General features: G+C 39.1%; 1 protein-coding gene across 1 annotated transcript in view; it reads left to right on the top strand.

The window, feature by feature from the left end:
- The window catches only part of si:dkey-246i14.3 (ephrin A4), a 61,235-nt gene extending 40,378 nt beyond the window's left edge, over window positions 1–20,857 (top strand). Inside the window, exons 3-5 of the mRNA XM_047362098.1 lie at window positions 9,638–9,706; window positions 17,601–17,627; window positions 19,050–20,857. Coding sequence (XP_047218054.1) covers window positions 9,638–9,706; window positions 17,601–17,627; window positions 19,050–19,135 — 182 coding nt within the window. The 3' untranslated portion in view covers window positions 19,136–20,857. The remainder of the gene's footprint in view (window positions 1–9,637; window positions 9,707–17,600; window positions 17,628–19,049) is intronic.
- The last annotated feature ends 5,078 nt before the right edge of the window (window positions 20,858–25,935 follow it).

Below are 25,935 nucleotides of genomic sequence, written 5' to 3'. Positions count from 1 at the left end.
AGATATTCTGCTAGCACCCAGATAGCTGAGTTCAACACAAACAAAACCAAACTTCATAAAATGAAAAACGTCATTTCAATCTAAATCTTTCTATTATTGTTCTGCCCAAACCTAACATCTGACTATGCTGAGGAAAAGCTGTCCGGGGCGGCAAAGTTTGAAGAAAGCATCCACAGTGAACAATGGTTAGCTACAGCTAACTTCCTTAGCTGCGGAAGGGTTGAAGGTGCGGCCGCTGTGTGAACAAAAGGGGTTAGCTTCCAGAAAACCTCCGTAGCTGTGGATGAAAGATGGCTTGTTGTGTCCACCCACCAAACTGCACGTTAACACGGTGATGCGGCCTCCGTTGTCCTCCTTGGGGAACAGCTGCACTCGGCGTCGTGCTGGGAACTCTCTGGAAACAGTTCGCTTCTGCAGATCTCAGAGAGAACAGTCAAGCAATGCTTGTACCTTGATTACCCCATTCATGAATGAAAATCACCGGATACGAAGACTAATTTATTTCTACTTATCTTGTGCATATGATCGCATGATCTTATGACACCCTTGGATCCAGTTGAAGAGTTTGTCTGTTTGCCAGCAAAGAGACATCAGCGCGCTTTGTCTGCTCCTGTCCCGATGATCACTGGGCGTGGAGAGATCGGGCCATTGGAAAGGGGGTGCTTTTATACAGCCAGTGGCGTCATGGTAAGTCCGCTGTTACCCCCAATTCCTAAGTTGTGCCAGAAGTAAGTTAATGCAATTTATTTTGAAAGTTCCAGAAAAGTCCGTACCGGAGTTTTAATGTTGTTTCCATGGCTGGGTCCCAACAACTTCAAGTGTATTTTTTGGAATTTTAAGTCATAGACCAACACAAGGTAATTTATAAATGGTTAAATGGTTCAGGATTTTTAATGGTTTTACAAATAAAACTTCTAAAAAGTGTGGCGTGTCTTTGCTGCAAGTCTTTTCAAGTTTAGTCTGGACTTTGACTATGCCATGCAAAATGAATATGCTTTCATTTAAACCATCCCTGTCCCACAGGCTTAGGTCTTTATTTCCTTAAATGTGTCATTTAACATTTGTTTTTCTGCTTTTGTGTGTCTTGCTTCTTGTTTTTAATGTATGTATGTTTGTTTGTTTGTTTATTTTCTCAACTTTGTTTTTGTGTTAAGCACTTTAAATTATCCTGTGCATGAATGGTGTCATACAAATAAGCTTCTTTTACCCTGCGTTGTGCTCTATCCAGCTCTGATCAACTTCCCTATACCTGTTGAAGAAAAGCATCCCCACAGCATTATGCTGCTACCACTCTGCTGCACTGTGGGATAGGGGTTTAGGTTGATGTGCAGTTCTGGTTTTCTCACACACACATTGTGGAAGACTGAGAGTGTTATTATATTTAAAGGTAAACTGAATTTGGCCTTTCCTAGGATTTCAAATACACATTAGTCAACTTTTACATTAGAGTTTAATTAAACTTCACCTTTTATGCACTTGTTTAGTTTTTGCTGTCTTTTCCTACTGTATTTTAATTACCTAATCATTCTGATTGTTGTATTTAGATTTTAATGCTGTATTTCTTATTGCTGTCTTTAATTTCTTTTTTTTTTTCTTTTTTTGTTCAGTGTTCCCTATTTGATCAAGGGTGGAAAAATGACATTCCCTTTTTGATTGTTTCGCTGATTAATGCCGTCCTTCCTCAGCCTGTCAGTTTAAGTGGACAGCCATGTCTTGATATGTTTGCATTTGTGGCATACTCTTTCTATATTCACACATTTTAAAACTGAACCCTGCTTTAAACGTTTCCTCAACTTTATCCCTGACTTGCCTGCTGTATTCCTTGGTCTTCATGATGTTGTTTGTTCACTAATTTTCTCTAACAAACCACTGAGGCCTTCACAGAACAGCTAAAGTTTTACTGTAAATAAATTACACACTGGATGACCTATTAGGAGACTTCTTAAGGCAGTTGTTTGCACTGATGGTCTATCACATAAGATCTCAATAAAACATATAGAACTTTGTGGTTATAATGTGAGAAAAAGGAAAACAGTTGAAGGGTGTAAATACTTTTGTAAGGTATAAACTATTGATCATTTCCACAGTCAAAATAATATGAAAGTGTATTGACTATCCTTTTTTCTAGCATAGATCAGCAGTATTAAGCAGTAAAGTTTGCTTCATTTGTATAAGTGTTTGATTTGTCGATCATAAACTAGCAGAAATAAAATATTCAGCCTAATGTCTAATGGTTGTACATCAGGCTGCTAGAGCTGGGCGTGGGGTTGGCAGGGTGGATGGGGTGGTGGAGCATGTCTTGTGCCTGCACTGGGCAGCCGGTGGGATGTGCTTGGCCTGGTCGGGGTCCGGGCCGGGGTCGCTCAGGTTCAGGCACAAGTCCAGACTAGCCCGGACCAGGGTCTGGTGCTGGGACAGTCTGCTTGTCTCCCTTGGAGGGAAGGGGACCAGCTCCTGGGTCCGGGGGCTGGTTGTCTCTATGGGGTATCAGCACTTGGACCTGGAGTATAGAGTATGTGTGGGGAGTGTGAGTGAGGGTACGACGTCCATTGTTGTTTGTCTTTACGTTGGGTGTGAGTGCTTTTATGTGTACGCATGAGGGTGGGAATAAGTGATTGTGACTGTGTGGGCCTGTTTTTTGTGTCAGGTTGGATGCCTGCCGGTGTACTTGTGGTTCTCGGTAACCGGGGCTGGATGTTTTGGTGTGTGCTGGCTTACTCCCCGTGGCTGCTTGCCGGGGCCTGGACCTATGGGCTTTGTTGGGCCTCTGCTTGGGGAGTGATATGTCCCAGGGTCTCAGGTCTCTGGGTCCGTGGCTGGATCTGCTCGGGCGTAGATGGCTGTCGGTGGGGCCAGTGGGCTCCTAGCTGCAGCTCCCTGGGGCTTCTGGGTGGTTCCACTGGGACTCTCCCCTGCTCTTCTCTGGGGGGGTTGCGGTAGTCCCGCGGTGGTTCTCCTGGGGTTCCTGTGCTCTGGGGGGCCTTTGGATGTCTGTGGCTCAGATCTGTTCCATATCTGTCCCGGGTCGAAGAGGGCAGGTCTGTGGCTCCTCGCACTCACTATTGCCTATTTTAATGGAGAAACCTTGTATACACAAGCACGTTCACACTCAGACCCACAGGTGTTCTTTCCTCCTTTCTCTCCCCTTTTCTTTTTTGCACCCCCCCCCCTCCCCCCTTCTCTCTTGCGTGCTTCTTTTTTTCCTTTTCATTTCTGTCTCCATGTCTGTAACAACTGAAATAATCCCAAAGCAGTTTCTAATAAAGTTTATTTTTATCAATATCAAGCAGAGCTTTAAAGCGTTAGCCATAATGCTCCACTTGTGAAAGTAAATCTGTTGGGCTTTTTCTTGGCACTCAGACAACAATTCTGAGCGCTACACTACCGGACAGGACACGGTTAAAAAAAACAAAAAAACTAGCAGAAATAAAATATTCAGCCTAATGTCTAATGGCTGTACATCAGGCTGCTAGAGCTCTGCTGACGCCAGTTAGGGGGTTTAATGCCCAACTGTTCAAAAAAAGTGATGCAAATGTCACTAAAACAGTGGATGGATTTCTATGCAGATTGCTTAATGTTTTCCATCAAAACATCATTCCGCCTGCATATTCTGGCATCAGCCCAGCATGGAGTGATTGGGCTTTTTATGAAATCTGGCACTGGCAAAATGCAGCTTATGTCATTTATGTTTTCTATAAATTCCAACTGACATGAATATGATGTTTTCCTAAACCAGCAGGGTGTAGTACATCATGGTTTCTCCACAACGGCCTCCTTTACTCGTCTCCCCTCCTATTTAAATCTTCTGGGGTATGAAAAAGAAGTGAGATGCACAAGTTGGCCCAGTGGCTGCAAAATGTCTTTTTTTTTCTCCTCTTCATAGTTTCTACAGGTTCTGGTGTCAGTTCAAGAGGAGTACATTAAACAACAAGGCAGGCACTAAAAGAGTCAAGCAAATGCATGGCAGGGATGGGTACCAACAAAGAGGTAAAGGGATGGGAGGGTGAAGGAGGAAGATGGCGATAAATATGGGACGATGGCAGTAGAGAAAAAAGGGCAGGTAGAGAAAAAATGAGGAAGAGTGACAGAAGAAGCAAGCAAAACATATAGACAGAGTTGTGACGTTATAGTTAGGGAGGGGTGGAAAAGGGATGAGAGAAATCCACCTTGGAGAGTTAGAAACAAAAGTACAACAAACATGTTGGAGAAGATGGACAAATGAGATGAGGAAGAGAGAGAATCTTTACATAAATTACTGTTAATTTTCAAGGGACAATGGTGTATTGTGAGGGCATGAGAGAGTAGTTCCCCAAACACACACGCATACATGCACACTGGGCCATTGTCAGCGTTCATGCCAGTTCATAGAAAAGCAACAATGGGTCCCCCCCTGCACCGGTCAGGCCACAGCAGGCTCAGGGCGATTGTGTGTGTTTTGTCCACATCAAAGATAAGGCGTAAAGTTGGTCCAAATGTCTGGCTCTGGGGTTTCTGCTCATAATGGCTCTGTAGCACTGGAAGCTGCATAATGGGGTTAGCCTGGGAGGACATTACAATGGTATTAGACACTAATGGCATTAGTTTGTTCGGTCCAAGCTGAGCTCAGCCCTTCTCTACCAAAGACTGACACTTTTACTTTTACAGCCCAATGTCACAGTTCTAGTGAGCTGACCGAAACCCACAAGTTCTTCATGTCTGGGTCACCAAAAACAGGAAACAGGTTGGAATCTTCTGCAGGGCAGCTGCTCGCTGGATGGATCAAATTTAGAGAACAGTAACAACCGTAAAGAGACCTTGCTAAAGCTTCTTTGACCTTAAACCTCGCCAAATGTGACTTTGGGAAAGCCACAGTGACCTATCTTGGTAGACAGGTAGGCCAAGGACAAGTGCGACCTTTAAAAGAAAACGTTTCTGCCATTACTTCGTTCCCTGTGCCTTGCACTAGAAAAGCTTTACGCCGTTTTCTCGGTATGGCAAGTTACTATAGGAATTTCTGTTGCAACTTTTCCACTATTGTTCATCCTCTAACCAGTCTATTAAGTCCAAAAGTCAACTTTGTATGGACCCCAGAATGTCAACACGCTTTTGATAGCATTAAATCTCTATTACGTCATGCTCCTGTACTCTCTGCTACAGATACAGAAAGGCCCTTTAAACTTGCGGTTGATGCGAGTGCAGTGGGAGCTGGTGCTGTCCTCCTACAGGAAGATAAAAATGGAGCTGATCATCCCATTTGTTATTTTTCTAGGAAGTTTAACAGAAGCCAGCTTAACTATTCCATCATTGAGAAGGAATGGCTTTGCTTTTGGCCTTACAACACTTTGAGGTATACCTTGGATCCTGTCCTTCTCCAATTGTGGTCTACACTGACCATAACCCACTTGTCTTCCTAGCACGTATGTACAACCACAATCAAAGACTCATGTGTTGGGCTATAATTATTCTAGACTTTAATCTGGACATTAGATACAAAAAGGGTTCAGTAAACATTTTGGCTGATGCTTTATCTAGACAGGAGTTATAAAAACAAGAGTTTGTTATCGTAAGGATGTTGCAGGATGGACATTTGTTTTATATTTGGGGGGGTGGGGGGGGTGTTACAGCTGGTGGCCGTATGTACGTACGTGTGTATGTGTTTGTTTTGTTTTATACCCTCATCAGCAGCCTGGATGGCCGATGTCGCTGCAAAGCGCCGTTTTCCTCCATGTTGTTGGTAGCGCTGTTTCTGATGGCTTTCGATTTCTTCTTTTTCCCTCCTACTGGACCACCTTACTTGTGGACGGTCAATGATTGCTAGACAACTGTCAAGTCAGCAGTCTGACCCATGATTGAGCAGAGCATAACATAACATTCCTAGATTAATTAGGTTTTTATTCATTTTGGTCTATGTGATAATTTAGATTCTAGGCTTACATTAGCTGTAAACCGTAATTAAAGAATTTACATATATGCCTGAAATATATGATGTGTGTAATGAATCTATATAATGAGTTTCTGAAATACATTTATTTTCCAATGATATTCTAATTTATTGAGCTGTACTTGCATGTCCACTTCATTCCATTAAAATTAAATCAAATTCAGATTGGACCATATACAGTGCAGTTCAGTCCAGATTTGATGCAATACTGTCAGAGGTAATTGAATACAAAAATGGCAGTTAAGTAAAACTTTATCTTAATAATCTCTGTCGATTGCATTGAATCTTTGGTGATTTTCTGCTTACAGCTAACGAGCCTGTTAGCTGTAAGCAGAAAATAGTAGTTTAGTAGTTTACTAAATATGACTGTAATCTTTAGTCCTGGACAAACATGGTGTGACAGTGGTAAAGAACAACCTCGTTTTAACAGAAAGAAACCAGTATAGAACACCTAAATATAAAAGTAAGCAATTTGATAAAAACATGACATTTTCAAGTCTAAAAGTGTCTTTTCCAGTATAAAAGTTTACTTGAGAAATGTTGGTAATATTATTTGACCTTGTAGTATTATGCACAATCCAAAATGTAATAAAAGATAATTGTACCCCTATTTTTAATGCATTTATAGTTCCTTGCTTGGGCCATAAGCTCAAAAATGTCCATATTTTCTCAAGATTTGTGAAGTTCTGAAAAAATGTTTCGGCTTTTTAAGATTCCCTTTTTCTAGATCGGGTATATACAAGGTTTTGATTCATATGTGTGGGATTATTCGGTTATGACACAAAATTAAACAGTCTGGTGGCTACATTTAGAAAAAAAAAACACATCGATTATAGTTAGTTTTTATCACATTTGAAGTGTCTTGTAAGTGTCTGTAAGTGCTCAGTTTCAGTGTCGTTTAAGCCGACTGCAGTCTTACTGTGGCTTCAGAGGTACTTAAGTGATTTTTAAAGGTGCGGAAGGTTTTCAGTTAACGCTCTCAGATTTGAACATGTAATATCTTGCATGTTGTATCTTGAGATAGAAAACATAGAGGGGGACTGCCACATGGTCGGTTTTAATGCAAAAATCTCTGGGTGTGTCTTTAAATAATATAGAGAAATGTTGAATATTTACTGCCATGCATACAAGTGATTCCCAATGAGCTGTCGAAAGTGTTTATAGCTTGTAGTGCTTCATTCCTGATAACTGATGTAACTGAGAAGGAGTCAGTTTTCAAAGCAATTTCTTGGGGTAGATCCTTCAGGTCACAGCAGGTATGGCTGCTGTTTTACTTCAGGCAGAAGTTGCATTTCAAACTGTAAAGACAAGACATTACCACACCTTACAAGTGAAATTGATCAGATCTTCGCTTTTTAATAAAATCAAATTGTCTAAGTGGCTTGTGTCAGTGCTAAGGACCCATCCCATGAATTATCTCTGTGTGAGTCCATTAACCTGAAAGGTATGTATTGTCACCTATGAGTCTAACTGCCTGCAAGAGAGAGAGAGACCAGTTGCAAGGACGCACAGTGTCATTGCCAGTCTCTGCACCACACTGGAAGGTGTATTCCATCCCTAGTCTGGTTTAATATCCTTATATACCACCTTCTTTTGTTTTTCCATAGCTACAAGGAAAATCCTGCTCTTCCTCCTTGTCTGACGATGTCATTGCAGAAAATGTGCAAAATGAAAATCTAGAACATTTGTACGCTTGACTATGAAATTTCAGATGTCCTCGGACACTGTGTGTGGAGTCCACGCTGCTCACAGTACACGCGAAGTATGCCTGACTCTGTGGGAGCCTTTAGATGCAATATTTGGTAGGCCTATATATTTCAACAAGTCATTTAACACCCTTTGATCCAGACTATATTATCCGGGGATTCGGGCTCCGGCAGTCTCTAATGGCAAATTGGTCTTAGGAGAGGGTTCAGTCTAAAAGTCCTCAATTAAGAAAGATCGCATTTATTGTTGTGTCTTGCCCCAAATAGAAAGATAGGGAGGACACCAGGGAAACTCACCGGCAACCATGGTTAAGCCTTGGCTCCTATATGGTGGGTAAAGGTAGGAAGAAGCAGGACATGAATCGGTGGTTTGCAGTAATGAGGGCATAACTCCAGTCTGTCGTGGTAAAGAAAGAGCTGACCAAAACCAATGCTCACTATGTACTAATAAGTCTACTTTCTGACTCTCATCTATTGTTATGAGAAATGGATCATAGCCAAAAGAATGAGATCCTAAATACAAGTGGCACAAATGAGCTTCCTCTGTCGATTGGCATCGCTCTGACTTGGAGATAGGGTGAGAAGCTCCATCATCCTGAGCTCAGAGTAGATACTGCACCTCAAATGAGCCAGGTGAGGTTGTTCAGGCATTTGATGAGGATGCTTCCCATTTGCCCTTCAACAATTGAGATTTTCCAGGCACATCCCATAGGGAGGGCACTCCTGGGCAGACACAGAACACACTGAAAGGATTATGTATCTCATCTGTAATTGGAACACCTTGGAATACCACCAGAACCAGATGGAGAGTGTTGCTGGGGAGGGGGATATCTAAGTTACCTTCTGATGTGGATGGATGGATGGATGGATGGATGGATGGATGGATGGATGGATGGAAATATTTTGTCCTACTCAGGCATGCCAAATATATTTAACAATATTGGGCAATTATGTTATTTATTCTTACTGTAAAAAGAATTAACATGGTAAGAACTAGTCATCCTTTTCAAGATGTTCCCTTTAGTAATGCATAGTTACAAATTATTTCAACTAATAAATAATAGCTTGACAACAAGTTTGTTTATCAGAAAAGCACAAAGTTTGGGGTGCTATAGTGCTATAGCATTAGACCAGGCAGCTTGTTTAAAGAGGGTGTTAGACCTCAATGCAGCCATCTAGGGTTCGATTCCTGATCTTAGGACCTTTGGTGCATGTCATTCCACCTTCTCTTTGTCTGCCCATTTCCTGTTTGAATACATTGAACTCTCACACAAAATCTATTAAAAAGCACTTTTTTTACTAGTAAAATGTACTATTCCTAAACTTTAAGCACCAAATAAGGTGTCATTGTGCCAATTTACCATTCAAAGAGTGCATTCTAGTAGTGTTTTTAATATTTTGAGATACTTTATATATCCCCTTACTCTGCAGTCCTTTTAATAGTTGAAATTATGAATGCAAGGGGAATACAAATTATCTGGAGTTGTACAGTTTCCTATTATGCGTCCCTGTTGAGTTAGTACAGTAGCTTTTTGAGAACAATTTTAATTTAAGGCACATTAATTGTTGGTTCTATACAAATTTGTTTAGCAAAAGCAGCATTGAAGTGACAGGTAATATAGCTGGTGGGAGCATTTTATTCCCAAAGGAGCCATGATTCGTGTCGATATGGGAGCAGTTCCTCTCTCTAATGGTGGCACATCTCTGTAGTGCATTTTGTTGTTTTTACTTAGCTGTGAGGATAAGTGCGATATCAGGTCTGCAACAGAAAGATGATGTAAATCCTTACACTGATGCGGTTGAAATGGAAAAACTACTCCTCTGCTCTTAAGGTTTTTAGCAAGAAATGTATTGTAGCAAGAAATCCTTAAACTTTCTGGAATCGTTTTGCTCAGCGTAAGAATTTCTTTTAATATTCCACATGTTGGCATCATGAATTCAAACAGTTTGTTGGGTTTGATGGAAAAGTAGCTTATTTACTTCTTTTTTTTTTTTTTCTTGTTCTCTGCAGCTTTGCCGACAGATGAAGGCCCTCCTCTGCCATGTATGAAGATGCGTGTCACAGTATGCTGTGAACCCAGTGAGTACACTCATCTTTTCATCTGTTCTTCCTTTTATGCTTTCCACTTTGTACACCGACAGACTACTTTCTGCGTCTCACGTCTTTCCTATCAATACTCAGAGTGTAGAATGATGTTCAGACTGCTACTCACTACTATGCTTTTTGTTACTTTCTATATTTAACCTTGTAGTATTTTCTTTCTATAAAATAAACAGCTATGAAGTTAACTTTCTGCTAAGTGTGGGCCAGTTCTTGTATCAAGGTATACCAAGTTACGGTTTATAAAATATTGCGATTTTAAAATGCCGAAACAATTTTCCGTCATACTGTCTCTACAGTTAAAACTCCTTTTAACAATTTGCCCAAAAAAGGGCTGGGAAAAATAGAGATTCTGTAGCTGTTTAAAGCACCTTTGCTGAGCACCATCGGCCTGCTGGCTGAAAGAGGGCTGCTATTGTTTTTCCTTTCTTACAACGACGACAACTTTGGCATGAAAACTATAGTCTTATTAAGGTAACCCAGTTTTGAATGTTCATTTGTTGCGCTATGAGCACCTGTTAAGAACATGACTGTGGGCTGACTACCTCAGCAGATAGCGTGAGTAATTAACCAGCTAATATCAGCTTGTTTTTCTTGTTACTGTATGAGTAGCAGAATGCCAAAAAAAAGAGATAATTTTCTGTGCCATAAATAACTTTACTTAAGTAATCCTTAAATATTTTTATTCCATATTTTTGCTGAAGTCTATGTATCCAATGAAAATTCCAATAAATATACATCTTAGATAATATTATTACTGAATATGTTGGCAGTTTTTACACCAGCTGGAATATCTGTACTTCTTTAGTTAAAAACAAACATCTTTGTTCAAAATGTTTGTGTAAATAACATAAAACCATCATACCGGCTTATGCCTAGTTTGCCTTTGAAAATAACTAAATAAAGGGATTTTTTTAAGCATCACTTTCCTCTAAAGCACATCTTACCCCACCAGTGGTCTTTTTTTTTATACCTACTTGTCATCCTCATTCAACCACTCCTCATCTCTCTTTCTCAGTGTGAAATTCCCAGAGTTGATCTAATCCAGAGCCCGCCTGGAGAAATGTTAGTCTTCCAGTCCAGTGGGCTGCCCATTCCGGTTGGGAATGTTGCCCAGTCACTGTGGGAATCCTTGTACGGTCCTCAGTGTGTTGACCATTTTTCTTTCTGTTGCTGTTGTTGCACTTTGTGCGTGTGAGTCTATGGCCCTTTGCGTGCGATCTTTGTCAGTTGGACTCATATCCAAGTGTGTATGTAGCATCACATGAGTGTCTGAGACATCTGTCCCAGTTCCCATCCAAACGTTATCTGCAGGGGGGCTTGTTGTGCTGTACCAGACTGAACTAACACGCTTTTTTCTCTCTTTAGTGAAACTGACTAGAAAATTGTGCAACAAATACTGGTCCAGCTTAAGTAAATAGAACAAAAATAAAGCTCGAATAATGAGTGTGATGATACAACTGATGCTTGAGATGAGACGGTTTTGGTTTAATCAGAACGAGATGACATTTTAGCAATATTTTTAAGAAACCAAAATGCCACTTATATATTTGTACAAACAGAATAGAAATAAGTTTGTTTTTTTTTTTATAAAGAATCTATATTAGTTTTGAATATATAAACTGTGTATTGTGGCATTTATTCTTGTCTTATACTAACTCGAATTGCTCACTTGAACCAGACTAAGATTCTAGCCAAACAATTAATTATCATAGTTAAGGTTTCAGAAGTCACAAACTGTGTCAAAAAGTGTAATCAGTATGTTAGATTCTTGCTCAGATTTGACTTGTCCATATATTGTTGCATTTATCCTTGTCTAATTCTAATGTGGTCCAAATGCCAAAAAAGTTTAGAAAATGCAGCAATTTGAATTTTCATAAATCTAAAATCTCTGGTCAGGATAGAATTATCTAGCACAAGTTTAAACAGTCCAAGTTGGCTTTAGCGTAGAAATGGGTAACCAGTCGCTGTACTCTGACTGTGCTTACTGTGTCTTATATTTCACTCTTTTCTATTTAATAGCCAATATTCTGCCAGATAAATGATTCAAGTTTTAGAGGCCTCCATTGCTTTTGTAACTGAGTATTGTCAGGCATGCTAACTTTAGCGTCCCTAGCAACTAACTGTTAGCTAGTCTGTGAATACTTAAAGTACTTACAAATTGTATCTTATATGTCTCTTTATCACATTTTCCTTTTTCAGCCAAGTACCAAAATGCTACCAGATAGACTATTTAAGTTTGGTAGAAGGCTCTTGAGGGCTTTCATAACCGAGAGTTGTCAGCCAGATGAACGACATCTTTATTTGCTGCTGAGGCAGAAATTCAAGAATAGCTTCCTTTCTAATACAAAATAAGCATTTAAGGTCCAAACCTAAAGCACTCACATTCATACCACTCTTAAATATTTTAGAGTTTGATTTTTGTCATTTAGAAGCTGTGAAATAGCTATTTAGTTTAGCAAAGGTATGAAGCTCTAAAGCATATGGCTACTTTAGCATCAGTAAGAGCTATTGTTAGTGTTAATATCGGATTGGCATTTTGTCTTTCACTCTGTCACTGTTTTTTCTTCTACCAAGTACCAATAAACATATATGATGTAAAGATGCTGATGGGACGGTGCGTAGAGTAGTGGTGCAGAGATCGCCCCATATTCTGAGGCAATTCGTCCTTGACACTGTCCCGGGTTCAGTTCCAGACTATCAGGACTTTTGCGGCATGTCTTCCCATATTTGTGGCCATTTCATTCTGGGTATTGTGAATAAAGGCAACTGGTGGCACAACATCTTGACAAAGTAAAAAGAAAGTGGTGAACAATTATTCTGTGCCATTTTACCTGTGTGTTGCCAGGGAGCCCAACTGCAACTTTACCTTTGGGAGCAGCTACTGACTCTCATTGAGCTTACTGTGTGGTATCTTTTCTGTCACTTTGTTACCATTTTCTTTCTACTAAGGACCCAGAATATTGCCAGATAACGATTTAAACACGTTGGAAGGTTCTCTGCTTTCATAACCATGTGTTATCGGGCAGCTGGACAAATTTTGACCTTGCAGACTACATCAAGAAAACAGGGCAGCAACTCAAGAAGTACTTACTTTAATTCTTCAAACTTGGCATAAGACAGACGTTCACGAGAAACATCTCATGCCACAAGATCTCGTTGTGCCCATAATCTTGAATTAATCCCTACATGTCCTCACATCTGCGATGTCAGGCAGGAGGTAATTTGCTTTGTGTTACTACCACTGTGAAAGCTGATGGCTTTTTTGTTTGTTCATTCTCTGGCTGTCATTAATTAGAACTACATCAGATAGCTCACTTTATTGATGAAATGCTAATGTATTCTTGACCTTCTGACTGTATTCCCCAATCAACTCATCTGTGCCAAAAATAAAAATTAAATTGTAGAAATCACTCGGACTCTGTGTTTCTTGTGCAGCATGCACATATGCGTTTCATTTTCGCACAAAAAAATCACTGTGACTTCAGAGTAGAAATAGTTCCACCTACAAAGAAATGCACACATCTGGGTTCTGTTTCCTTGCCTCATTTTTTCTTCCTTCTGCCTCTCATCCTATTCCTTAACCAAAACTAATCCCGACTAAATTTCAGGATCTGCGTCTCCTTGTCTTTTAACTCTCCACCTCCCCTCCACCCACCTCCTCCTCATCTCCAAACTCCTCGCTTTCGTTCTTTCTTCACACTTCTGTCATTCTTGAAGTGGCACTAATCCCCCCCCTTCTCTCTGTGTCTTCAACTCTCTCCTCCCTTCCTCGTTTTTTTATGATCTTTCACTACTGGAGCAAAACTAATCTAGGCCCCATCCATAGCAGTCTCTTAGACGTCCTCCTCGATGCCCTCAGACTCCGCCTCGCCACCTTCCTTGTTACACCTTCCCTTTGTCGAACCTCTGTATCCGCCGTAAAGCTTTTCAGCAACTCCCTTTTTCCCTTTTCCCTCCATCTCTGTCACGCGCCGGCTGTGCGGCGAGCCGCGTTGGGATGAGCATACACGAGGCCGGAGAGAGGAAAGTGAAATAGATGGATGAGAGAGGGGATGAAGGAGAGTTTGAGGCGGTGTATTGCATTCTGTCCACCTGCTGTTGTTGTGTTGTTCCCCTGTGGTAAAAACCCTCACTTACTCCCTGCCTCCTTCCTGATCTGGCTTCCTTTTATCTGACAGGTAGCATGGCAGCAGGGCATGCCATTAGATGCCTGTGTGGCCGTCGGTGATGGCCGCTCATGTCCTTCAGCTATGTCTCTTATCTAAACTTCAAACCGTGCTCCTCCCTCCCTTCTCTGCACTGTTTTTTTCCACCTTCTTCAAAAACCAGCTTGTATGCATTTTCACATGGGAATAACCCTGTCGTGAGGGGTTTAAATTAATTAGCAGTAACTGTGAAGGACAGAGGTGACGATGAGAGGGTCCATCAGGTATGTTGTCATTGCTCCAAGGTCAGCAAGCTCTAAACGGTCCCTCGATTTTCTGTCTGGCGTTTAATTTAATTTACTCAGTGACACAAATGTCAAACAAGTTTCTTTGTCTTTTTCCTAAAATAACATAAAGCATGACTGTTTATTGTTATATCTGAGTGAATTCATTTTTTGCAACACAATGCTGTCACGACTCACAATTGGAAAACAAGAAAAACAGTGTCTGATAGGTGCTTAAGCCTGTGTTGCATCATAAAAATGAAGCCCTGAATGGCTGTCGTGAAATTTCGGATACCCCGCAGCCTTCTATTGCATCGTCCTCAAGCTCGCTTCACCTCCTAGTCCATACTTACCTTTTTACACTGCATCTTCTCCTTAAAACCCCCTCCCAGTTTGTTTATCTCTCTCGCTCCTCGAGTTGCTCTGTCTCTCTCTGGCTTCCTCTTTCCCCGCCGTCCCACTGTGAGAAACCATTACAGACCAACTTCCATCTCTCCCTAATTGATTCCCCTTCCCACTCCGTCTCACTTCCCTTTTTTTTCAGTCATTGTCCCGCTGTGAGCAGTCCATTACGTTTATTTCAGTTAACAGAGCGTCACCATTTTCCTCGTTTCCTTTCTCGTTTTTGTTTATATTTTTTTGGTTCCCTTTGATTTCTTGAATCCTTGCCCTCCTTAATGCCCTTTGCTCTCATCCGAATCATTCTCTGGACACCTGAAAATCCAGTGGACAAAACCTTAACCTCAAGACAGAAATTCAAACTTTTTACGGTTTTTAGCGATTCGCGGCTAAAGTTTGCAGTGTGTTTTTTTTGTTTGTTTTTTTTTACGATTTTTGTGAAAAAAAAAATGTATTTGCGTTAGTTAGCATTAGTGCCTATGTGTGTGTAAAATGGCGGCACAAGAGGAGAGGTGGGATGGTGGAACATTGTCTGTCTCTGCAGTGGTGCATTCTGCATACACCCACATAAACGCCACCACACACACACACACACACACACACCGAGGCACATGCGCACTTTGCCATGGTTGTGCATGTGTAGTTACACATGCAGCATGCCTCCAACTGCACTGCGGAGAGGGTACTTTTTTTCTGCAGTCACGCCCCCGCGGACTCCATTTTGTGGGAGAGTTTGCCATGACTAAGATGATGATGTTAACACACAAATGAGTGCCATCGTTGTTCAGCTTTTTTGCGCAAATTATGTGATTAAAGCTGGATCAAAACACGCATATCAACCACAGCCAAGTAAACACGAGGCATCTGAAAACAACTAATTTTACTTTCCACTCGGTAGCGAATTAAACGGTCGTTAATTTTACTGCGATTTATTTAAAAACTAAAAGTTAATAAGAAATTCCAAATAATTTTGTTTGATTTTTATTTATTTATTTATTTTTACAAAACAAATTTTAAAACAGTTTCAATTTGTTGGAATTAAAAGTTTATTTTGAGTATATTAATTCAAGGTTAGGTTTTTAGTTGCATGTTTTAAATCTTATAAAATTTTACATGTAGATTTTTTTTTTTTATTGAAGTACAAATTAAGATTTATTTTGTAAATATTCCACAAATTGTGTTGAAAATTTGCAAGCTCGAGATCTGTTTTGAATTAAAAAACAAATTCAAATATTTATAACATATTTTTGTTTTTTATTTTTTAACCTATGAACTGTTTAGCTGTTTGCCTTCTTTTTTCCGTATTTGTCAGAAATGTCACATTAATTAAAGATCATGTATAATTTACCTTTTTTTGACTTGTTTTATATGGTGAATAATGTTTTTAGTGGAAATTGTTTGTGGGATAAAGTGAATAGGATTATGTATTGTATTTCGTGTAGAAATTGTTTGACTGTCTTTTTTGCGTATTTTGTTTTGGCTTACTTTATAAGTTGCACAGATAAATTGTCATCTTTAATCACATTTCCAAAAATTTATATTTTATTCCCTAATTCCAAGTGGTATACAGGTAATGTGTTGTTTCCAGTGTAGAGATGGCTTCTGTCTTTTGTCTCACTTATATATTCTATTATAAATTATGCTATTTAGATGCATCGTCAGCTAAAGAAAATTTTAAATACTTTTCCTGCAATTTCATGTGGTATATGGTGAATACAATTAATGTACAAATTAGAATTTGTATTCATTTTCTAAATTTCATTCATTAATTGTACAACGTTTATATACTTTGTGACAACAAAATATTTTTTCCACGTTTAGCTTTTTTTTCCTTCAGTGCGTATAGATGGATGTGGTTGTTTTTTTTTTTAACAGTGACTCTTTAACAGTTATTTGCTTCACCTTGCAAATAGTCTTGCACACATGGATGCACACACACAGAAGCTCAGTACTAAGCCGTGACATGGCACGCTATTTAAGGCTTCGTTAACCCCTTGATAGCCGTTACTGGCACTCAACCTGAGAGTAATTTGGTTTCATGTCGGACGGCGCCATGGGTTGTTTGGCTGAGCAAAGGAAGCCATATCGGGTTATGGATCAGTGGTTGGTTCTCCAGGGTCAGTGATACACACCTTATTTTCCAGGTCATGTTTTGTGTGTGTACGTGTGTTTGGTTGTGTGTTTGGGTTTGACTTATGGCTAGTCAGAGTTGGGTTCAAGGCCACAGATTGATTTAATAACCAGTTGTGCAGTCTCATCTTTGTCTTCTGACCCCTCTCTGTCATTGCTCTTTGGAATATTAGGCCGTTTTCTGCTTCAGAGGGATTTTACAGTTTTTTTTCCTGCTACCTGTATTTTTTTTATCTGTTTTTTTCCTTTTTCATTCTTAACAGCTCCCTATTCCTCCATTATAGCTGTCCTCCACTTCTCCCTCCATTATTTCTTTTCAGTGCCCCCTACCCACCTGCTGGGAAAGTGACGCCCAGACACAAATGCCCCCTTATCCCGTCTTATTCTTTCCCTCCCGTTTTCCTGTCTGACCTTGTTTCAGTCTTTCCAATCTTCTTTTTTTCTTTCACCTTATTTTCTCACTCGAGTCTTCACCACTCTGCCTTTCATCTTCTGTCCACTTCTTGGTTTCGCCTGTCATTTTGAATTTTCTTGCATTTTCCATCCTTTTCCATTTCCTGTATCCTTTGCTGTATAATCTCCATCATTCTTACTCATTCTAATTTACATAACACTTATCTTTTTCCTGTTGCCATGCTTTCCAAGCTCTTTTTTTCTGTACGACCTTTAAGAAAATTTGCATAGGGGACATATTTAGGGTTGCACAGCAAGTCAGTACCCATTTTTCATGGCGTTGGTCTTTGAGTAATGGTAAATACCTTCCCCTGGTCATTTTTCTGTTTCTTGTTCTTTTTGTTCCACAAAGCAGCACTTTTATTGAGAAGGTTACACATGCACAAAATGACTAATCAGCATCTTGTTTCCATGCCTCAACTTTATCTAAATGCTGTCTTGTTTTCTTCCTTGTTACAGCATCAGAGGGTTCAAAACAAATACAAGGTAAGATGCAAATTTTTCTAATACATTTTTCTTGTGGATTAGGGATCAGTCTAACATATCTAAATTACTTTATTGTTCTGTCTCAAGTTCAAACCTGGTTTAGTAGCAAAACTGAATGTCAAATTTGTGTACAATTTTGTAATTGCTGCAGTTTCTTTAGTGCAGCTTTAGTGTCCTGCTTGGCAGACGCCATTTACTGAATTGGACCCCTCCTTTACAAAGTCTTATACACTGCATTTTAAAAGATTTTATGAATTTTAGAATCAAAAACTTTATTTTATTTGGCTTTTTGTAACACCTCAACACAAAGTATAGCATAATTTCAGAAGAAAAATGATTTATACCCTAAATACGTGCAACCAGGTGCATTCAGAGATCACTGAAATAGTAAAGAAAGTCCACCTGTGTGTAATTTAATCTCATTTTAAATAAAGCTGTTCTGTGAAAGTATCAGAGGTGTGTTGGTGAATATTAGTTAACAAACGGCATCATGAAGACCAATGAACACATGAGACAGGTCAAGGAGACAGTTGTGGAGACGTTTAAAGCAGGGTTAGGTTATCAAACAATGTCCCCTAACCAGCTCACAGACCTCTGTTTAGTCCATCGTTTGAAAACAGAAAGAGTTCGGCCCAACAGCTAACCTCACAAGACACAGTCTTCCACCTAAACTGACAGGCCAGGCAAGGAGAACAATAATCATAGAAGCAGAAACTCTGGAGGAGATGCAGAGCTCTACGGCTCAGGTCGGAGAATCTGACCTGTTTCACATTCGTACATCTATTCAGTTCTAATCATTTCACACTTTTCAAATTTTATGAAAAAGCAGCAAGAATAGTAGTTTGCAGTTTGCCACAACCCATGTAGGGGATATAGCAAACATGTAGTAGACGGTGCTCTGGTCAGATGAGACCAAAACTGAACTTTTTGACTATTCCCATGGTGCCATGATGGGGGGATCATCATGCTGTGGGGGTGCTTTTCTTCGGCAGGGACAGAGAAGGTGCTCAGTGTTGATGGAAAGATGGATAAAGCTAAAAACAGGGCGATTCTGGAAGAAAACTTGTTAGAAGCTAAAAATGATTTTAGACTGGGGCAGAGGTTCACCTTCCAGCAACTTAACGACCAGAAACATACAAACAGAAGTAACTGTTTTCTTTTAGTTTACAATTATGCACTACTTTGTGTTGGGAAGTTCCAGTAAAACATATGTCTGTGGTTGTAACATGACTAAATGAAAAATAGTTCAAGCCACTGTTAGCCTTCTCCTTGTTGAGCCCTAAATTGTCTCCTGTGGCACAAGAAGTTTCCTTCCTCTGAATCCCCAGATCGATTCAGAGGAAGGAAACTTGTATCCAGGTATTATTGGTTGTATTTGTTATAGACATAAACGTTGATGCAAAATGTTCTCCTCTGTTCCAGAAACGAAACCTCTCAGCAGTGTTGTCTCACTGAGGACCGCTTCTCTTCCACTCCTCATCTCCATCCTCCTGACGCTGATCACCTGACTCCTCTGTCTTCACAGATGACCTGTGCTCCGTGGGAGCAATCTCTCAGTCATTTAAAGAACGAACGGAAACTGCTCTAATCAGATAACAAATGGCAAAATGCAATCTCTGCCATACTTAGCTGGTGACATAATCAGTGTGGTTCAAAATCCGAGCAAGAGCATGTTTTCACCACACCACGGGACTATGGTGACTCAGGGAAATGACTCTGAAGCGCAGGTTTTCTTGCCCTACCTGTTGCCTGTTGTGCAACAAGTCAAACAAAATGTTTCCCAGTTGGAACTCATCATAAGACTCCATCTCAGTTTGATGACAGAAGAACAAAGAGAATCAGGACCTTCACTGAAGTTTTTTTTTAAATATATTTTGTCTTATCATGTTATGTTTACTTCCTTTTGAGTGGCAACCTCTAGTTTAAAAAGTGGCCAAATAAACATACTACTGTAAGGAGTTGCTCAGGTTGGACCTTTTCCATTTCTCCTCTGATTTTCCAGGCATGGACACAGACTCATACTTTAATGCCACCTTATAATCACAGCAACATAAATCTGTTCAACTTTAAATTCGAACTAAGGGCATTTTGAAAGGGGGAAAGGGAAACTCTTGTAGAACAGTGAAATTGGGCTCCTGCGCCCCCTGCTGGGATCAAACTGGGTTTTACTGGTTGAACTGGGCTGGACATAAAGAAGGAAACTACATGCCAGATTGAGGTTCTGTTTGATATTAACAGGACCTGGGAGTTGGTCCTCTCAGACTGACCAGAGCAACATGTTCTACATTTTCCTTCCTGCTTCAGAACCAACTGAGGAAAACTCGGATTTCAGGGTGAACGGATCGGTGTTGGAAAGACAAACGGTGTGCACATCTGAGCTTTCTGATTTTATTTTTATCATCACATGATTTTCGGTTTGATTTCTGGGTAGTTGGCAAAATAACATATTAAACCTATTTAAAAATATGTTGGACCTATACAAACAGTTCTTTACTACAGTAACAATCAGTCTGTATGACTAATCACAAAAATACCACAACCTTGGCTTCTGTGTAAGCAGAACATAATTTATTTTCATACTTACAGATTACTGGTATACTATTTTATAGGCTCTGCTGAAATAGAGTTTGTCAAGTCAGATAATTTGATTATTAAATTTATTTTTAACAGTTCAACAGTTTGGCAGGAATGCCTTATTTATAAATAAATTTTGGGTCCCTATATTTTTACATTGAAATAGTGATAATGGTAGCTAATTTTATATTTCTAAAGTTACATAATCAGCTCCCTACACTGTTGAATTTGGCTTATTATCAGAAAATGTAACTAATATTCATGAATTTTGTTCTTGCATTAAAAACTTAATTATTAGCACGTACTGTATTTCTTTCTTTTTTCAGGTGAAATCCACTTATTTCTTAATGCTTATTCTTTTAATTTTTTATACTTTCAAACATATGTGGGTTAGAAAAATGCTATTATTTTGTCCTTTTTTGTCAAGCTTATCTCCCAAAAAGAAACACTGCTTCTGAAGATGTGGTTTCTATGCTGTACAGTGTGAGTTTTACAGTCATGTAATGGTAGGATTTTATGGATTTGTTGTTTTTTATTGTGTTTCTGCTTTCACATTTTAGTGGAGGATGTAGCATCTTCTGTGAAGAGCCAACTGCAATCTGAGCCGTTTTCTGTGGCAGGACAACAAATAAATACGGTTGCATTCAAAAAGCTCAGTCAGTTTTTTGTTTTTTCTTAGATCTAAAATGCATCGATTTATGGCACGCAGCTGCAGGTGTCGGTGACATTTTGCACTCAAACACACATGAGTTTATTTGCAGAACACGCGCATTAAATGTTACACAGCAGCATGAAGATAAGGGGACTACAGGGACTTAAAATGACCTTGTGGTGTGGGAGGCCATTGTAATGCGAGTAACCCAGTGGAATATTGAGCTGCGTTTTTATCCATGGGTGGCTAAAGACTGATAAGACCCGGACACCCAGTGGACTCCTGCTTTTAATAGACTCTCAAACATCATTCCCAATAAGTTGACCTTAAAGTGGTTCTTTTTCTGTCAACGTCAGACTGAAGTTTATTAATAACCCTCCAAAAGAAGATCTTTGTGTCTTAAATATAGAAGTGTACATCCAAATAAGCTGTAAATGTATTTCCATTTATATAGGCTGTAATGTAGAATGTCTTGTGAAGCCACAGAGGCAATTTCCTGGATAATGGGGCTACTGCTCCTATTTCATGGTTTATGATCTCTTCTGATGACATGTTTGTCACTGTTGATGCGTGCCGTCGCTGAGCTGCTTTGGTTCTGACCTTCGCATATAAATTTCTAAAGTCCATGTTTTCATTCTTCTTCTATTGTAAAGATGCATGAAAAGATGGGTGCTTTTAAAACTGCTGTATAAAGAGGGGGACTTTAAAAGCAAGAGCACTCCATCTTCCTTTATGTTCCTGTTTAACTTTGAGTCTGTTTTTATCTAAGCTGAACCATTCAGAATGTTTAATGTCAATCATTTGATGCAGGATTTAGTATTTATCCTTTGCTGCAGACATGAAACGTCGGGTCAGTCGTATCACAAGATGTGTATCTGCCATATTTCTCTATCTGTGGAAAGTCTGTTGTGTGTTAATGTACCAGAGCTGGAGCCCAAGTCAAACCCTCAGCATAAACTTCATAATTACACACACGCTACCATATTAGATAAACTTAGAAAATCATAAAAATCCTGCATCAAAGTTTCCTCTGAGGTTTTTGTGGGATTACGGGAATCAAACGTTTTTCTGCAACGACACAAATAGGTTGTTGCTGTGCATCTGAATAAAATAAAAACGTCTTCTACATTCCATCTATAGTCTCCACAAACCACATTGCAATTACACTGGAGTCAAACCAGCAGATTATGTTTTAATACTTAGACTTATTTTAGTTTTTGGTTGTTGATTCTATTCTGAAAACAGCTATCAATAGAAATTGGCTTGTTTTCATTGCAAGTGATCGCTGCAGTTTTATTTCACTTCAGCGTGTATTTTACAACTCTATATAAAACTTCTCAGTCAAAAACTAAAACTTTAATCACGTCTAATTATTTTTTCCCTATGTTTAAAATTCCAGGTAGCATGAACGGCTTCAGTTTCTATTTAAAGAAATTATTCTCCCTGGAGGCTTAAGCTAACACCTTAGTAGAGTGGGACTGTTTCAACCATCTTGGAACAGCTCCAACCTCAAAAAATCTATAGTTGTTCTTGCAAATACTATTTTAAAAGCCTTGAAGCTGCTTTCAATTAATTACACAGAGGTTTATGGTTATTTACTTTGCTGTTCTGCTTTATGTTTGCATCAATGTTTGTAAAACATACAGCAAAAAGCTGCAAAATAAAACAGGTTAAAGGGGACCTACTATGCAAAATTCACTTTTTTAGATTGTTTTTATACTCTAATGCTTCTACAAACAGTCCAAACGTAAAAAAAAAAAAAACATTTAGCAGTTTTTCGGCTATGGATGAATGTTTTATTTTTTTTCTAGAAAACAAACAGTTTAAATAGCTGTGAAATTGTGACGTCATAATCACAATTATTATTTCAGTAGAGGATCATGTCTCGCCGGCTGGTTTTACCGTACACGTGCTTTACAATGGCTACCCTCAAAGGCAGATGTTCTGTTGTTGGCTGCAAAGACCTACATTCTCCCACTATCAGATAACAGAGATTCCTGGCTTCATTTTATTCTTGAGGGCAATGTTCCAGTCACATTGCCAAAGACGGTACTGTTTGCCACTTCACCACGGACTGCTTTGAGAACTCACATCAGTACACGTCAGGATTTGCAGAAAGACTTAGACTGAAGAAAAATTCAGTCCCTGCTGTTGGTAGAAAATCTGCAGATGACAGAAATGTAAGTACTTATTGTTGTGTCTTCTAAGTTTCCTGGTGTTGGTTGGAGTCGCGGCCAGATACAGCTAATTTGCATAAACGTGACAGAGCCCTAAAACAGCTCATTCTGAAAGGAGCTCAAAAAAGGAATAACTGAGGAGGTGAAATCTCATTATCTGAGATTGGTTTTGTGCAAAACAAATGTAATTAATATGTTTTATATAGCCCATAGACTTATCCCAAATGTTTAAAAGGAACTATAATAGGTCACCTTTAAGCATATTCAGAGTAAACGTCTGATGGAAACATCAGGTTATGTCTGGCATTGTTCATATAACTTCTCTGGCAGGTTATGTTTAACATCTTCCATTTTGGAAAACGTGTTTCACATTAATCGTGATGGATCACTGATCGACAAAGTCTCAAATGGGTCTACCAAAAACCCATAAACCTGTATGTAGATAACCACCTGCAGTGAATGTGAGTGTAGGAGCAAAGTGCGTTTTGGAAGACCTGCTATAAAATCTTTTGAGGTTGGAGATGTTCCCTTCTACTTTGGATATGGCCCCAACCCTCCAGCACAAACAATTTCCAGTTTTTACAAAAAAATGAGGATTTTTAGAGACTTTCCTATATGTATCAGTATCTTTTTTTTTTTTGTTAAAACCTGTGTAGAAGTCATCCAACATCCAGTATGAAGGAAAAAAAAACTTTTTCAACCAAATCAATTATTACACAATAATGGATATAAGAACTTGTATTGGGATTTGTGACAAATGCCTGTGTCAGAATGATATTTTAATTTTAGGGAACCTTTTAAAGTTGCTTTTTTGACCAGTTTCTTCCAGTCTTTTTAAAAGTTTCAGCATGATGTGGTCAGAAAAATTACTTATGGGTGGAACCAGTTAGAGAGGATGTGAAAACTTAAGCTTCGCCAGTTTCTCCAGTTCACCAGTCCGTGAGCATCTTCAGTCGTCATACCCGCTTTCATCTGCAGGTTTCCAAACGAAATCACATTTTGCATCAGGGAGTGGAGATGAATCACTGTTAGAAACCTTCCGTTCTCTCAGTCTTACTGCTCCAGACTTCATCTTTCAGTATGTGGAGCTTATTTCTTAAGGTTGAAAAAGCAGAAGCTCTGTGTGGAGGAAAATATGTTTTACTGTTTGGTGCAAGAGTCAAGAGAGATGTATAGACTCAGCTGTGAAATATTTATTTATAATCCAGCAAAGTTTTTACCCCAGGTTTAGGGATTAAGTACAAATCTCCAAAATCACAAAAGTGTCATATCTTGTGCAACTTCTGAGTTTCCTCTCTCAGTACTTTGTAATATGATGCAGTGTGCATCTTCCAGAGTAGTCTTTCATGGAGAAGAGAGTAAAAGCATGAAGATACAAATTCTCTGAGTCACACTGAAAAATTGACTTGGTTTTTTAAGATAACCGATTTGAACATATTCTCCCTTTTTATTTTAACAAGCTTATCATTTTAAAAGAGTCTCATTATGACCTTCAGGGCTGACCAATAATAACACCACACTCCTCCTTATATATAATTACATACAAGTAGGTGAGCACACTAGTCTGCAGTAAATACATTTTTTCTTTTTGCCTCTATTTGTTCATTTTGCTCTGGGTTTTGAAAAACCTTGTTCAAAGATTGTTATGAACCTGAAAATAAATTCATGCCAGCAATGGAAGCATTGTAATTTTGGTATAAAAAGTAGAACAATAGTAATTGTGGCAAAAAAAAGTGAATTTTCTATATCTAACTACAATGTGGGTTCAAGAATAGTCCCTGGCCAAATGATAAAAGTTATCGAGTGGGTGTTCTGGAGCGCTTTAAAACTCCTGGAGCTTTTGAGATTATTCATGAAACTGGCTGCAATGAAACAATAAATGTGCAGTTTTATTCAATATTCACAGATAATTTAAGATTAAATCTGGATTTTGCAAGCTTATTTTCAACCATATCCACGTCAAGTCTTTAAAGACTGAATTCATATTTTCTCATTAAATCCATGACATCTAGGTCATTGCTTTATTTGCATTTTTCTGGACATTGAGAATGGAAATGAATATAACTATCATGAGCTACAATCCCAAACACAACTGAAAAAGCTGAAAATGACTGGGATGATTCTGATGAGCATTAGAGATTTAATTAAAGTTCCAGAGCTATGCAAGTCTTGGCCCTTATCGCTGGCAAAAAACAAAATCTTAGAAATAAACTTGCTTTAGAGACACCTGCACATCTGCTTTGGAATATAACACATTGAAGAGTTTTATTATAACTTAGAAAAAGTAAAAATCATTTTAACTCTGAGCTGCAGACTAATTAACTTATTGAGGGTCTACCACTCACCATATACACTATATTCAATCTTTTTTGGACCTTTTATTACAAGATTACCTATTTTCTAGTAAAACCTGAATTTTTACTCTGGCTAAGTCTGAGCTGGTACCTTATTTTGTACTCCAGGGAGTCTGTTCATGTTAAAAGCTTTCTAAGCATCTTCAAACTTGCCAGACTTCAAACTCTCATGCAGCCTATCGGTATTCTTAAGTAACTCATTAAAGTTTGTGAGACAGGTCGGGAAAAGATGGTTGAGGAAATGACAGGGGACATGAAAATTAAACTAATTTATGTCTTCAAAGTGAAGGAAGGCTACTATAAATATACACATCACAGTGCTTCAGACTAACAGTTCCCACTGTCAGAGATGTCTTTATGAAAAAAGGTTTAAAGGAGACCTTTGGAGATCAGGATGAAATCTGGAAACTTTTTGGTAAAATCTGTGGAGCCTGCAAAAGGCCTGAGGCTGAAGTGGAGGTCCAGTAGGCCCTAAAGGAACAGCCATAGTTGCAATGTTTTGCTTTAGATCTATCCATGGGACAGAATGACCTAGTCAAAGCCCAGGCCTA

The sequence above is a fragment of the Girardinichthys multiradiatus genome, chromosome 3, assembly GCF_021462225.1.
Source record: "Girardinichthys multiradiatus isolate DD_20200921_A chromosome 3, DD_fGirMul_XY1, whole genome shotgun sequence".
Lineage (NCBI taxonomy): Eukaryota > Metazoa > Chordata > Actinopteri > Cyprinodontiformes > Goodeidae > Girardinichthys > Girardinichthys multiradiatus.
Note: the sequence above shows the minus strand (reverse complement) of the source record. Positions and strands in the feature narration are given on the sequence as shown.